This window comes from Aythya marila, assembly GCF_965140915.1.
Source record: "Aythya marila genome assembly, chromosome: 25".
NCBI lineage: Eukaryota > Metazoa > Chordata > Aves > Anseriformes > Anatidae > Aythya > Aythya marila.
The window spans coordinates 3,209,656-3,225,255 of record NC_139066.1 but is presented as its reverse complement, the minus strand read 5'-3'; the positions used below and the strand labels follow the sequence as shown (position 1 = coordinate 3,225,255).

General features: G+C 44.9%; 1 protein-coding gene across 17 annotated transcripts in view; it reads right to left on the bottom strand.

Annotated features, from left to right (window-relative positions):
• TANC2 (tetratricopeptide repeat, ankyrin repeat and coiled-coil containing 2) overlaps positions 1–15,600 on the bottom strand; it is a gene marked incomplete at its 3' end in the record, with an annotated part of 279,985 nt that overhangs the window by 53,035 nt on the left and 211,350 nt on the right. For all 17 annotated transcript variants that reach the window (XM_082779048.1, XM_082779047.1, XM_082779046.1 and 14 more), the window contains 3 exons: positions 14,846–14,979; positions 3,527–3,758; positions 287–453 (listed from right to left, as the gene is read on the bottom strand). In XM_082779048.1, coding sequence (XP_082635174.1) covers positions 287–453; positions 3,527–3,758; positions 14,846–14,979 — 533 coding nt within the window. The remainder of the gene's footprint in view (positions 1–286; positions 454–3,526; positions 3,759–14,845; positions 14,980–15,600) is intronic.

Genomic DNA, 15,600 nt, shown 5'->3' with positions numbered 1-15,600 from the left:
TTAAGTAGCCCCTTTTCACATGAGTTTAGTTTACATGAAATGAACTTGAATGAATTCATTTCATTTGAACATGATGAACATCTATGGGCATAAACAAGTGAAGCCAGATTAGACCCTTCCAACTCCGTAAAGTCTGGGACAGAAATGCAAATCCAAGTGTAAAAAGGCCAAAGGGATAACCTAAAATATAGGGTCTTAAACAAATCCTTATATACACTAAGACAATCTTTATCAACACCCATCATGACAACGGAACAGTTTATCAGAGTTACTGGACTCAGTGTACCTGTAGACTTGTCCTGACTGTCACCACCAGCTTCAGCCAGGAAGGGAACTTCCCAATCATTTTGCTGAGGAATGATACTATGGTGTCTCCATAATCTGGCTTGTGAAATTCTGCCTCATTTAAGCCATCAATTAATATGATGAAATCTTCATCAGGGATCTTCCTCTCTGAGATAAGAGAAAGAAAAAAGGCATTAATTTAAAAGGCTAAACATGTGCCTACAATATACTGTAAAGTCACTGCATTGTTCTGAAGTGTCATCAAATACTGCTAAAGAAGAAATACAAATGCAGCAGCAGCACCTCTCTTACGATACACTAATTCCTAGGTAGGTTCTCACATAAACAATTTCCATTCTTCCAAAATACATATTTTATTTCTGACATACAAAATGTAATATTCTACAAGTAAAACAGATATCCTTAAAAAACTACCACTTCCACAAAGTCTGATGTTATTTGATGTGAATCAAGGTCCTTCTGATAAGTTTTAATAAGCACATTATCAGAAGTTCTCTGTAGTTTCGGTATTAAGCTCACACCTGATGTCAGCCTGTCTTAATTTTTGAAGGCTCACCAAGAAAGTCACTTCCCCAACACCTCCACACTATGCTGATTCTGATGTCTGCACTTTATTTATTTTATTTATTTTTGCACTTCATCTTATTGATCAAGTAAGGTCTGGACAAGTGTTTTGAAATGAAAGCAAACCCGATTCACAGGCAAAACAATTATTTGAGGAGCGTAAGCCATCACTCTGCAGGTGTGGGGCTGGCTGTACAACATTTTGAAGGTTACATTGGCTGTTTCCAGCAATGTAAAGGAGTTTGATCAGAACTGTGCAGTCAAAACCACTTTTATAAACAAGCTGGGGGGAATAACCAGATCCCACAAAAAGCAAGTCATGATCTTTTTAAACCTTTTTTTTTTTTTTTTTTTTTTTTTTTTTTTTTGCTGTGGGTGAATGCAGTAACCAAAGTGATGCATACAATGAAGCCAGTGTTTCTAGGTCGGATGCTGAGAGCTGAGTAGAGCTTTGGAACTAATGATATATATCCTTGTGAACTGGGATCTTAAGCTCAAGTGATATCTTCTCAAAGGTAATCTTGTCTAATAAACGTAGTAATGGGTGGGAAATAGGACATCCGAGGCTACTGTTGGCATAAGCTACTGACGTACTACAGGTTCTAATCGGTATAATGTTGTCTCTCCTTTGTAAAGTACCAGGGATAAGCCCGGCTAACAAAAAAGCTCAGTATTCCTGACAGCTGATCAGCTTTTCTCTTTGATTGTAAAGTGCATCAGGAAATTTTCTATAAAAATCCAGCACAAACTGTTCATCGGCAACACGAGCCGTCTGTGGTATTCCAGGGAGGGCAGAAACGCGTAAACACCTTGCTTTCAGTAGCGCTGAACACCAAAATCCCATCTTGTCCTTGCCTTATGCTACCAAGTTGCATTTATTTCTAAATGTGCTGTTAATATCCATACGAAGAACACATATTTTGCATTAAATTCGCCAGGGATCCTTTTTCAGTTAACTTTTCAGTAAGCTTATTGGATATACTTGAAACTACACTTTATGACTCTCTGAAATCCTGGAGTGAATATGGAGCACGAGTTTTATGCTCATATCTCATGTTTCTCATAAAGCCTGAGGGAGAGGGGAGAAGGCAGGGAGAGGGGAAGAATCAGAACTTTGTTCTCCTATGTATTATTTAGATTCCTGGTGATTCAAAAAAATGTATTTGAGAAACATGAATCTGAGTTTCTCAGTGACATTCACCATTAATGGTTATGCAATAAGTTTGCCCCAGTAGCATTAAAGCTTCAACAGCACCTTGTAAAAGACCTGCTGATATATTTACAGAGTCTTAAATGTTATATATTTTAAAACCAATTTCCAGACACTGTTCATTTTGTCACAAAACACTTGGTACAAATCAGCTTGCCAGCACTCTCCATCAGCAACGTTGAAAGATGAGAGCCCCAATCACTGGCTCCATCAGAGCTGCGTCGAATGCCGAGCCCAAAAGCAAACAGAACTTTTATAGAAAAATTTTCCACCCCCCAAGAACTTGGGACCAGCTGAGGGCCAACCTGCTTGGCAGGAAAAATAAGCATCCTCTGAAACCCTTTAAAATCAAGAGCTGGAACGCCTCCCAAGGAGTTACTGCAATAACCACAGATTATTTTCCTTTAGAGCAGCGGTTCCTAAACGTGTCCTTTCTCTGCCAGGAGTGTTGGTAGGAAAGGGTAGCCACACTACTCCTACAGTGACATTTCTCCATGCCAGGAAAATCAACTGCTGTCGAGCTGTGCTGGCTCGGGGTGTTCTTGTGCCTGGTAGAACCACGCGAGTTGGACTCAGCAGCTCAGGGCTTGGACGCTTTGTTCAGAAGAGCTCATCTGAACAGCAGGGCTTTGAATCTGGTAGAGGCTGCACCTATTTCACGTCGGTTCAGACACTGGGATATATGCAGGGTCATAACAGAAAATTATCTCAACTATTTTTGTGGCTGACGACTCAAGAGTGTGCCACTTTGATAAAGGCAATTTTGCAGGACAACACAGCCATGAACTCTGCAACCCTCTGCCAGTTTTCATGGCAACGAGCGGAGATCTTAAAGGTAGCGATTGTCACAACGAATTAGTTGCATCTTGAAAGAAAAGGAGACAAAATCAATGCTGCATTGGAAAAAGCTCTGAAATCAGTAATCAGGATATGGCCTGTTACCAGTTGCCCTAGAAGCTTTAGACAGGGTGTCTATAGACTTTTATGGTATCAGCTCTTTGGCTGAAAGCTTCAAATTCTCAAGAGCCCACTAAATAATGACAGGGAAAGGGAAAAACACTCACCCCCTAAGTAAGTAAATCAAAACACATTGCCATAAGCAGAGCTGTGCATGGAAATTGTTGCTTGTTTTCACCTTCAGAGCTGCGAGGCCACATTTGGGATGGGGAAGAAACCGAGAAAGCAAAGTCAAATGCACGTTGTCATTAACATTTCATTTGTGGCCCTGAATTGCACACCAGGAGAAGAGGGATTAACCCTTTGCTTCCAAATATGGATGATGGCATAATCTCAGCTTTTCTAGGTCTCACCTCTTGCCTGCAGCTCTTGGACTGCGACACAGATGGATTAATTTATTGCTTTGTTTAAATGCTCAGATGCATCTAAGCACAATATTAAAAAAAAAAAGGTGCAGTGGGAGCTATGGGAAAGGTGTCATCACAATACCTTTGTGCAGATTCTCCAAGGGCTCCAGGACTCCCCTCCGAAAGGAGGCCATGGGGTCTTGGACGCAGGACCTCAGGCTGAGCATGCTCTGCAGGTGGGGCTCTCGCAGGAGCTGCTCCCTGTAGGCGACGAACTGCGGCGAGCGGCAGAGCAGCGCGGCCACGTTGTGCACGAACTCGGGCACCAGGCAGGTGTAGGCATTGTCTGCTTGGCAGTAGTGATAGGCGACGACCTGGCAGAGAGGAAAGGAACAAGGGCGCACCTTCGTCAGACACGAGGCGGGTGAGTTGTTAAAAGCAGCGTTTTGCGTCCGGCAGCTCTGATGTGTTCTGGCAGGCGAAGTCTTTGAGAACACCAAGCGTTAAGCACCCGTGACAAGGATCCAGATGAATCGGCTGGTGAAAACAGGCACTGATCCTGAAAAGTGACTGGACCTGCCACTCGGGGAATAAATGAAATTATGCTGTAGCTGCTCATGGAGACGGACAGTGACAGTAGCTGACATCTCAGAAGCACAGCACTGAGCGATAGGATTGTGCTCCGAGCTCTATGGAAGGACTTGGCATCAATAATAACTTGTGATTGTTTTCTTAAACTTACTTTTTAGTTGCTGCTTGCAAACGTCAAGCTCTGTAGACGCAGACATGCGGCACTAGCTGGAAGAGAGTACCTTGCAGCAAGGTAGCATCTGCAAGTGACAGATTCCCATGAACAACAGGGAATGCCAGGTTTACTATACATTACTCATCCACTGCGATAGAACTCTTCATTCACAAAACCAAGTCAAGAAAAAAAAATAAAAATGAAACCTTCCTCTTTTCTGAGGGCACCTGCTTTTCCCAAGTCTGCCAGCACCCACCAAATCCTGCCCGCCTTTTCAAATCTGCAGAAAAGCAGTGCTATCTTCGCACTCTGATCTGACAATTCTCTTGGTTTCTTTTTAAATATAAGAAAACACCCCCAGACCTCTCTTGGCTTGCTGAGCCCTCAGCAGACTGCTCCAGTCCCACCCTGCTGAGCAGCTCCCCCCGTCCCTCGCAGGGAGCAGCATCCTCGGTGCCAGCCTGGCCATTTGGTGCCAGCGTCGGCCAGGTCAAAAAAAAGCTTTTCTCCAGTGCTGCTCCCATTCACTGCCTTTTCAAATGCCACTGACAGTATCCAAAAATATCAGAGTGAAGCAGGCAGAGGCAGTTTGCCACCATTGCCCTGGAAAAGAAGCCTGTGCTGTCCATTGCTGCAGCACAGCGCACTAATATTGCAAAATAAAACACATTTCTGAACTTGGGGACAGTGGGCTTTTTAACCAAGGACCTGATTTGTGTGGTCTCTCTGTATCTGATAACTGTATCTGATACTGCTGGGTATCTCTGGATGCTGTGTGAGCTCTGCAATGAGGCCAGGGCTGCTGGCTGCTGGCTGGATCCATCGGTCTCTGGACCATGTGGCTGCAGAAGATGGCACTGAGAAAGCAAAACATAAGGCTGGGGGTCCTCAAACATTGCTGGCTCAGCACTATTTTTTTCATTTTAAATAGAAATCTATGAAATTACCAATGGGATATAATGAAATAATTTCCTTCTGGAGTGAAAACAAGGTGTGATGCATGCAGCGATGATAAAGCTAGGCTGCAATTTGGAGCATCAAGTCCTAAAACATGTGCTTAAACTTTAATGGATATCTCCAAATTCATAACGTAATTTTTGCTACCAGCCAGTTAAAATATAATGTATCCCCTTAGAGAACAGCACCGGGTAAAGTCATAATAAAGGCAGTGATTTCTTTTCTGCAGTATCATTTATCTGGGGATTAGAACTTGGGGATCCCACACCACTAAGGTCCTGAGCAGCCTTCCTTTGATGTAGCACGTTCCTGCTAACAGAAACCAAACTGCTATACATGCAGAGCTCTTACTTCCAACACACAACGTATAGAGGCACAAAAATAAGGCCTCCTCTTTAGGAGAGGCTTAGTGACTTCTTCCAGGAACCTAAAGAGCCAAGTCATGGAAAAGGGGACGCAGCCAGTACCCCTGCAGAGAACGGCCACCGCTACTTATAGGGACACACTTCCTTCTTCTGGAATATACGTGCAGTTACATCTCAGCTCGTTGAAGCCCCTTCACATACGTTTTTGATACTTGGGCTGGATTTATTCACATATTGGCAGAGCCTGAGCAGTATGATAGATGTAGTGCTTAATAGATGGATCTGAAGACAAACCAGTAAGCAAGGAAGACTTTGGAAAGGCAACTAAAGGAAAGGCACTACGATGTTCTCACAAGTGCAACTGCGCCAGAATTTCATCTTGATGTTATTTATTCTCCATGACATTTTCTCAATTTTCAAATCAAAAAGACGCTGCCAAAAGCTAGCGCTGGAAGCTGAATCTGGTGTTAGAAACCAGGCTTTTGCTTATATAACCAGAGTTGGGTGGGAAACGGTTTTCTCATCCTATAAAACTTTCAAAGGTCTCAAATCGTTCCCTGGCTCCGCCTTCGGGAATGGGGCCAGGTTTCACATGGAAAAAGAAAGGAGGAGACTTCAGGACAACAGGGGGGCTGCTGTGGAAGGGGCTCATTCCCAGGTTCAAACCCTGCTCTTTCTCCCCACAGTAGGTGAATGCCTTTAGCACCATCTCACTGCTTAGGATACCTTGCTAAGATGTGGGAGATCACGTCCAGATCTTGCTCTACATCTGAAATAACACTCCTCAGACTAGCCGTAATTCAGGGTGTTATTAGTCCCTCCTCCTCTTGCTCACCTGGACAAGCCAAGAAGTACATCCAAGAAATGAAAAATAAGAACCTGTTCAGGCTGGAATTGAACATTGCATCGAACAAGGTGTGCTCTCAGTAAAAGCTTCATTTTCCAAAAGTTGAATTTCTTTGCTTTAAAAAGCTTTGCTCTATTGTTGAGAAAGTTCCAAGCAGCTCTCATCATAAACTAAATCCTTGAGTGAAACATTTCATTTCATCTAGGAAGTGTTACAATGAAGGAAATCATCAGGGGACAGCCTGCTCTTCCAAAGATACGGGCATGCCTGGCTGTTGTCACCAGTAAGCGCTATTTTTGTCTGATACAATTTAAGGCGTAGTTTTTCTGATCATATTTTCAATTTGAACTTTGTCATCACGTAGCACGAAACACCATAAACACTAGATTGGCCTTCCCATACTTTTAAACCATTATTTCAGCTCTCGTTGTTTGTTAAATGATGTTTACAAAGCTGGAAGCTGAGAAGTTCCTTGCTCTGGAGTTCTATTAAACTGAAATCTTCCCAAACACGGGGTACACAATGCCTGTAAGCAATCCGAATGCAAAAGGCGTGGATTCCTACAAGGGATGGGGAAAGTAACACCTAAATAAAGAGAACCATTCAATGTACATGTTTATGCCATTTCTGAAAGGGCTGAGAATGCAATTTCAGCAAGCTGAATGCCTCTACACTGAGAACCCAAGGCTTTTTTGCTGTTTCTATTAAATATCAAATGCCAAAAGTCACAAACTTGTATCATTTCCTCTCTTGCTTGCAAGAGACCTTCAAAAGTAATTCACACTTGTATCATGCATGTTTTACCTCAACTGATCCCACATGCTAGAGCACGGATGGGGTCACGCAAGCAGGCAGCCTCACGTGCCAGCTGCACAGCCAGTGCTCCTCGTGCTCCTCCCCAATGTGCAAATGTGTAAAAAACTCTTGCAAGTTGGCAAGGAGAAATCACTTGCAAGCGACTCCACGCCAAATGTGGGTTCTGAGGACTGAGATTCTTCTCTTTTGAACACAAAGCTGCTTCTGCCCCACTTAGCGCCAAAACAACAGCTTATCTCGTGCACCTCTTAGGAAAAATAAAGGACTTGGCCTGTAAGGCCTACGTTCCTAAAATAATTTGGAGAGTCTAGCTGGCTGGCTGCATACCAAAGAAACACAGTTATCGTGAGCTTTGTGACAACTTATTTTTTTTTTAAATATTAATTATGTGTTACAAGGCTTGAGCAATACCAGACGCAGATTGCAGAGCGTCGCCTCTCACAGCCTGCGGCCAGTGCTCGGTGCGCGCACGGCCCCATCCCCTCCTGCAGTGGGGTCAGGGCGCACTGAACCTCCCTATAAATGACAGTGGCTCGTCTCCCTAAGTGCTGAAGCAGAATTATGAAAGAATTTGGTCAGATATTCTTTAGGTGGTACACCCAGCATGCCTCCTGAAGCCTCTTCTCCCAAGCTTTCTGCCGCCAGCCGTCCTGCTCTCTCCTTCCCACCACAACCACTTCTCAAATCTCATTATTCAGCCTCATAAAACCAGCACTGTTCATGCTGCCTCCTCTTCTGCCCTTCCATCCTGTGTCACGGCCCCATCCACCCTTTCTGGAACGCCAGGCTTGGCAGCAGAGCTGTGTGTCCCTACACCTCCAGGCTAAGCCACCCATTGCAGCTGACTGGTTCTCGGCCTGATTTGAAAGGGATTTGGCTCTGGCTGAGAAAAGCAAGGAAGAATTCCGGGCAATCAGGAAAAAAAAAAGGGAGATTTCCTCATATAGATCAGATCTACGAAAGCAGCTGCTGGAAGAAAAAGGGCGACACGTGTGTGCTAAAAGCAAAGCGGCTCTCCCCAGCACAGTGAGAAACAGGAGGGGGAGAGCCGCGTGAGAGCAGCAGGGGGAAGAGGGCAGAAAGGGCACAGAGTGGGGGAAACGTAAGGGACTGTGGGGCATCACCTGGAAGTGCAGAGGGGGAAAAGAGACTGAGCTTGGGAGGGGCAGAGGGCAGGCCAGGGGGGCAGGAGGTAACAGCCAGGAACAGGAGCAAGACCGGCAGGACAGCGCGCACATCGAAGGAGAAAGGGGCTGCAGATGACTCAAGGGAAAGGAGTTATTTTTACTTAATAGGCCAGGCCAATTTTAAGCAGTTCTCTGGCACCACTATTTGTGAAAAATAATATCCTCCATCTAAGAGGCATTCCTCTGACATCATGCCTCTGGTGTGACACGTCTCAGCTTCCTTCTGCAGTGCCGGACAAGGAGGCATTGCATTTTAACCCTATTTCTGCACCTGGTAAGATTCCTCTCTTTTTGAGCCATACAAAATAGCTTCACGTAAATTCAGTGCCGTGCTTTTACCTGCCAGAAGGCCATCTGCCAGGCACAGCGCTGGTTGCAATAACGTGAATGGAAATCAGCACTGCCGGGTTTTATTCACTGCACATGACCGTGCGCAGATGTGGAGACCCAGTTTATCAGGAACATTCGTTACTTTTACACAGCTGAGTTTGCCAGAAGATGCCCTCTGAAACTCATTAGTGTCGCAGGGCATCAGGGCTCTGAAGTAACGAAGCCTTCCACCTCTGCATAAGGTAGGAGGACTCCTGTTCTTTTTATACGCCCGCAGCAATGGCAGTGACGCTTTGTCTTGTGGCTTGAAGGATGGGGGAAGAGCCTCTGAAGTCAGCAGCAGTGCTCAGCACCAGCTGAGTGAGCTAATGCCATGGAAGCACAGCTCCCAAACCAGCTGCTCTGTGTAGGGTACAACCCATTAGTGCTGCTGAACTGGCTTTCAGGCTCATTTGTTTAAGTGCTGCTACCACGAGCAGCCAGACACAGCCAGAAAGCCAAGGAACAGAGCTGTTCAGTGGCTTATTTAAACCGTGTATCACATCCATTAAAAATCCTGGGTGAGTAACACAGAATACCTCCAGGGAAAACAGCAAAGGTGATCCTAACCAGAAGGGACACCTGGTTTGGGCTTCTTCCCTTGAGCTGAATCCATCTCACCTTGGGCTCTCTCACCTCCCGGGGGTGCTGGTGGCCCTCGCTGAGATGCAAAGGTCACCCAGGACATGTCTGTGACTCTGTATTTTTCCGTACCGGTGGGAACGCCTCTTGGTTTGTTTTGCTGAGGTGAAGGACCAGTGCTGGACAAGCAAGGTCACGCTCCAGCTGAGAGGCATCAGCCCAAGTTATACATTATCCGGGAACATTTGGAGACAGGAAAGCAGCACGGCAAGGACAGCAATGTGGTGGTGACTTGGCCATGCCGCTCACCAGCCCTGCTCAGAGGAAGTTAAGTCAAAGGGTATTGCAAGGGGTGAAAGAATAAATAGAAAAAAGGAAGAAAAAACACGGCACAACATGGCAGAGGTGCTGAGTGCTCTTTTGCATGGGATCTTAGCTTGAAAAACCCTGCTGTTCATATTCACAACTTTTTTTTTTTTTTCAGTTGCACCTTCCAGTCATTCTGTGGTCCCAGGCAGTATGTTTACAAGCACCCAGTACCAGCACATGAGTTTAGCAGTTACACGAAGCTCTGCACTCAGCTGCCCGTGGCTAGCTCACCAGGAACCTGGCATGCACCTACTGCAGGGAAGGAGCCGAGCTGAAGCTTGACTCACTGGCACTGCTGAAGAACTGGCAGCCTGCTCTTTGTCAGAGGGCTGACTTGAAATACAGTCAGGAATCCTGTAAACTGATTTCCATAATACATGCGTACAGATTAAAACAAAAGGCTAACCAAACGCACCCTGCCAGAAATGCTAATGTTTTATTTGCAAGTGTCAAGATGGGTGTTGCAATTTGAGAAGCTTTATTCATGACTTCGGAGGGTTTGCCAGATCTGGCAAGACAATCCCTCTTGTTCTTCTTCCCTGCAGGCCTCTCTGTGCTACAAACTCCTACAGATGACAGGGGGTGGAAGGAAAATGGAAGGGGAACTTCCCCAGCAAGGATGGCTCTGCTGGGAGCTGGGGTCCCACAAACCACAACCAACAGGGCATTTCTCAGCTCCGCTGCCTCACCTCTTCTTCTGAGGCAGGAGAAGCCTACAAGTTAAAAGGAAAAAGGGGATTTTGCCAGCTCCATTCCTGAAAGCTAGATTGTTACCTTTAAAAAAAATAAATTAGGAAATTGATTCACAGAAATCTCTGCTAAGCAGCAATTAAAATTGCCATGTACTTCATATTTTCCTTGCGAGGAAATGGATGGCAAGTCATTTAGCACTTGATGCTTCTAGTTTCCTGGCACACTTCTTCATTCCTGTCTACACAACAGCACTCAACACGATGCCAACCACAACCCTGAATGCGACCCTGGAATGACAGCAAGAGTGAACTTTCCCTTTTGAAAATCTTCTCTCTGTCAACACCCAAACTTCTCACTGGGAGCTGGGAGAGGAGGGCAGCCAGAACAGACCTGGGTGATGTTACACGATGGCATCATTGTACCGCCAGTATTTTCTCTGCTAATCCTTCAAGGCAGTAATCACCCTGCTGCCGCTTACAAAACCTTAGTCAGACGGGCTGTTAGGAGGAGAAATGACAAAAGGAAGAGAGCAGCCTCAAGTTTAAGCTCCTTGCTTTCTTTCCTTCACTGCAAACCTTGAGGAGTGTCCAACCTTTCCTACCATGACCACTTTTCACATGACAAAAGGCTCCGTTTCCCATCAGAGGGGGACTGAGACACCACAAACCTCAGTGGTTGCCCACCAGCCTCTGGGAGGAAGAGAATTCTGCCCGCTTGTGATGTTTTTGTCCTCCTAGGGTCCATGGCGAGCATAACGTCAGGTGACTCCTGAACAAGCTGGACACAGATTGTTTCCTTGCACAGCTTTTGCAGGACAAAAAAGTACACCTGATACCGGTTTTCTAAATTGGCTCATTTCTAAGCATTTTTCTTCTCCAATAGTTTGCCGATGGACACTGAACTAGAAATCACAGATAACTTCAATCTACTCTACGAATACAATAAAATAATGCTCTTTTCCAGCATGGCAAGGGAGCTGAAAAGACAGCCTGAGCAGCGCTCCTGCTAGGCAGCCTTCAGTCATTTATTTTTAAAATTAACGATTTGCTCATCTCTGACAACAAGAGCTAAAAGCAACCCTTGCCCCAACGAACTTACTGCATGAAAAATAGACAGAGAAGTACAACCCTGAGTAATCCAGAGGAGGAAAAGCAACTGTTCACCTTTCATTTCTGTCATCATAAACACACGGCTTCTGAGTTTGGGGTAAGTGACATTTTCAGCAGGAACGGAGTGGGTGAGAGGGACGGCGTGCTTCCCACTGGCGTTCTGGAGCCCGTGCCAACAATTACTTAAGCCTTTTAGTATATTATTAATCCACTTTCATAACGATCTGCGTTTCTGTCTCACAATGACCACAGCACAACCCCAGAACATCCTTCTCCCTTCAGTGCAAGCAGAGGTGGAGTATCTGTACGTGGCTTTCTCTGTCTCCTCACATATGTTTTGTATCTCCCAAAATATCCCTGACAATTGTGGTTGTCCGTCACTGTCAACGCTTTCTTCCCTGCTTCAGTTCTGCCTCCAGCCTTAATGCAACTACTGAACACACACGTCCAAGAACAATTTTTCCAACCAGACCAACCCAAGGGTCAGGCTTTCTGTCATTTCGTTGGGCTCTTTTTTCTGCAGCCAGTCAAACAAAAACTTTTTTAAGTAGGCCATTAGGAATTGTTTTTTTTTTTATTCCACAGCTACTGATACAGGAATATGGTCTTCTCTCCCTTCCTCCTGCAAGGGATATTCCTTTTTCTTTTTTAGATTAGACTTTGGGCAACCTTTAGTTTACCCATGTGAGGGTTTTCTGACACTGTCCCCCAGAAAGCCTGCTGCAGTGCGTGGCATCAGACACTCACATTAGGCAGCTAAATTATTTTAACTGACTAGCTTCACTATTGTCTACTGAGACCACTCAGTGTAGTAGCTCTTCTTAAGATTTCAACACCTTCAAAGCCTCAAATGAACAACAAATTTCCCTGATTTCTCAAAAGCAAGTTATAGACATGTGATTGAGTTTCTGAATGAAGTGATCCTGTGCAGCACAAAGAGCTCCCAACTGTTATTTTAATGGATTTTCAATTACGTTGCCAGGTCAGTAATCCTTTTGCTCCCAATGTCACTCAGAGACTTCAAAAACCACAGCTGGGTTGGAATAGTCAGTGTTTGTTTTATCTAGGAGGACATCATACGGCACAGCTCTTTCTAAGCAAATCAATTTATCTGCTGTTGACAGCAAGTATTCATCAGTGGCGATGCTGAGCTGTGCTACTCAGGAGGTTACTAAGAGTGCACTAGGCACACGACTTCCAGCTATCAATTTGACAAACATCCTAACCCATTTTATTTGCCTTTATTTCCCTTCCTGAGGCTGGATAATCCATCAAGCTTACTGTTTGTAACATGCTGTTCTGGAAAAGGGTCTGATGCAATGAAACCAAATTGTTGCTTTTGATCAAGTACCATCAGCAGGAACATGGAGCTGAAAAAAACACAACCAAAACAAAAAAGGTCCTACACTTCCAGTAAAAGGTCCCTTTGTGAAAGGAAGTGATGCTCTGAATCAGGATTTAAGCACGTGCTTCATTTCAGTGCACAGCTTCATTAAGGACATACCTGGAAGACAACTGCTTTTTAGAACTGGGAACACCAACCACCTCCCCGTTACGTATCCTTCCAGCGTCAGACACCCAAGGACCATTAGCTGCATGGATCACTCTGCTATTAATAGGGAGGGAAACAGGCAGGCGGATGAGATGCTGATCTCCAAGGAGCCCAGCAAGGCTAACGGCAAAGCTGGGAATAGACCCAAGGTCTCTGAGTGCTGAATCAAGCCCTGCTGCTGCTGCTCTGACTCATCCCATAACTGTTTGCTAAACACTGTGAAGCTTTTTAGAAGTTTTGCATGCTGTGTCAGCTACTCGAGTAAAAGAAGCGATTCCAAGAACACGAAGGTCAACTCATCAGCCTTGGCATCGATCTTTTTGGGAAGGCCTCGTGTTTGGAAGCCAGTGACAGTTATTTCTGGAATCTGTCTGCATTTATGGCAGTTGAGATTTATTGGGAGATCAACAATCCCACCAAAAATCTGTAACCGTGCTGCTAGCACAAGAGGTACTACATCTTCCTAACTCATTTGTTATGCTCTGACAGCAAAGCACGGGATTGGTTTCACAAAAACTTTCAGCTATGGGATGAATGGGGCTTTAGAGCCCTTTCCTAAAGGGGTGTGCAGCCAAGGTATTACAGGTATTGTAGGTATAACACCCCATTTTAACCTTACTTTTTGGCTATGAGCATTTTTTGTTATTTTCTTACTGGTCCAGCAACCAGAGATGCAAAAAAGCTTCAGTGCATCATCTGTGCGCTGAATGTGACGCGCTGCTTGAAGAAGCCATCTCTCTTACCTTTTTCATGAGGAAACTGAAGCTAAAATTGTGTCCATTTATCAATTACGTATCCAGCAGGATTACTGAAGCACTCAAGGCAAGAAAGTCGAGATAGATGAGGCATTTTAAGCAGAGATAGCACGCTTACTGGCATTTCTGGTAGTCTGTAATGCTGAAGATTTACAAGGAGCACGATGACTAATGTGTTCTGAATGGAAGCAGGCCTGGCCACTGCATTCCTTTCAAGAGCTCCATGTGGAAGAGAAGAAAATCAAGTCTTAATATTTATTTACACAGCTATCACACGCTCTCTGCTTTGCCATCTGGGTGCAGCAGAAAGCAGATAGGACAAGACAGTATCTGGTACAAAAAGCCAAGCAAAACACGTCCTGGCAGTAATTTAGAACAAAGACACTGCTAGATATTTTCCTCCCCATAGTAGGAGCAGGCAACAGGAAAGCATAAACTGCTCATATCCTCTCAAAATGCGTAGGAAGAGCAAGCTCCTCAGATTTCAAAGCAATATAATGGCACCTTCCCACTATCACAAAAGTAGGAGTGAGTCTCGGTAATACAATAAAGCTCAAGCTGGAAAGCTTACCAACAGTAAGCAATACTGCTGTACACAATCCACTCTTGTAACAGCAAACGATCCGTGTATTGCTCAAAAGGCTGTGATCTGTTTTGTAGACTTTCCCCCAAAACCATCCAAGTGCACCACCCAGCAGTAATGCTCACAGCCTGCTCCTTCACCTGCTGTATGCTACCTGCTCCTCTCAAAACGAAACACCGGTCACTTGGCAATTTCCTTTTCACTGCTGAAAAAAACCAACAATGATTCTGGTAGCTGTGTCATCTCGTTACACTTCCACCGGTGGAATGATAAAGTAGGATGGCTGGAAAAGATACACTCTCGGAGTTAAAAGCACATGTATCTGATATAATGGGAATTTCATTTTACAGAAATAACTTTCCTAGGGTAATAAAACTTGTTCCAGAAATTTATCCTCTGTACTCTCTCAGTAAGCTTTTGAACGTGCACATTTTCCAGTGCACAAAGCGATGCAAGACAGAAAGCCTTCCAAGTGAGTCCATTAAAACCAACAGGTTTCCAAGGCCTAAAAAAATCCCAAATGTTTCCGTACCTGTGAAGCGAGTCTCCGCATGGCCTCTTCCTGGCGCCGGCGCATTTCGGGAGTCCCGGGGCAGCTCCCGCTGGCGATCGAAGAGTGAGCAGACGGCGGCTGGGTTAAGGGCAGCTCTCTGTTTGCATCCACATCTGTCCCGAGGAAAGAGGTTATGAGTGGCTATGGGACAAGCACGACCCACGTTATTATTACCTACTACACAGATGACATTTTCTAGCAGTTCATTCGTGGCAGTTACACTTTCCACGAGTATTTGTTCAGGACTTCAGGCAGTGGGACAAGGTGACACCAGCCAGCCAGGACAGAGGCTCCTGAAGAACTTCCTTTTGGAAGCAGCACGGGAAGGATTGCTAAGATAAAGCTTTAAACTTGTCTTATTCGTCTTCTCCACAGTACTTCCATTGATTTAAAGTAATCACAATAATTGAGTGAATTGTGCGTTCCTGAAAGCACGCTCTGTCTTCAAGTTTGGTGTATTTTAGTGCAGTGCTCCCTGGGCTCTGCAGTTCTGCCAATAGATCTTCCTTCGTTATGACCCATTGCTCGTTAATTTAGTTCAGAGTCCTTCTTCAGTGGAGAAAGACAATTTTTCTGAATTATGTACCCATTTTATAACATATAAAAATGGAGAGCCACAGCTAACATATCTATCTGGAGCCCATTAACGCTATCAGAGAGAAAGAAGCAGGAGTAGCACCAGGATCTGGAACAGGCTTGAAAGCAACTAATGAATTATACTGCAATCATCTCTG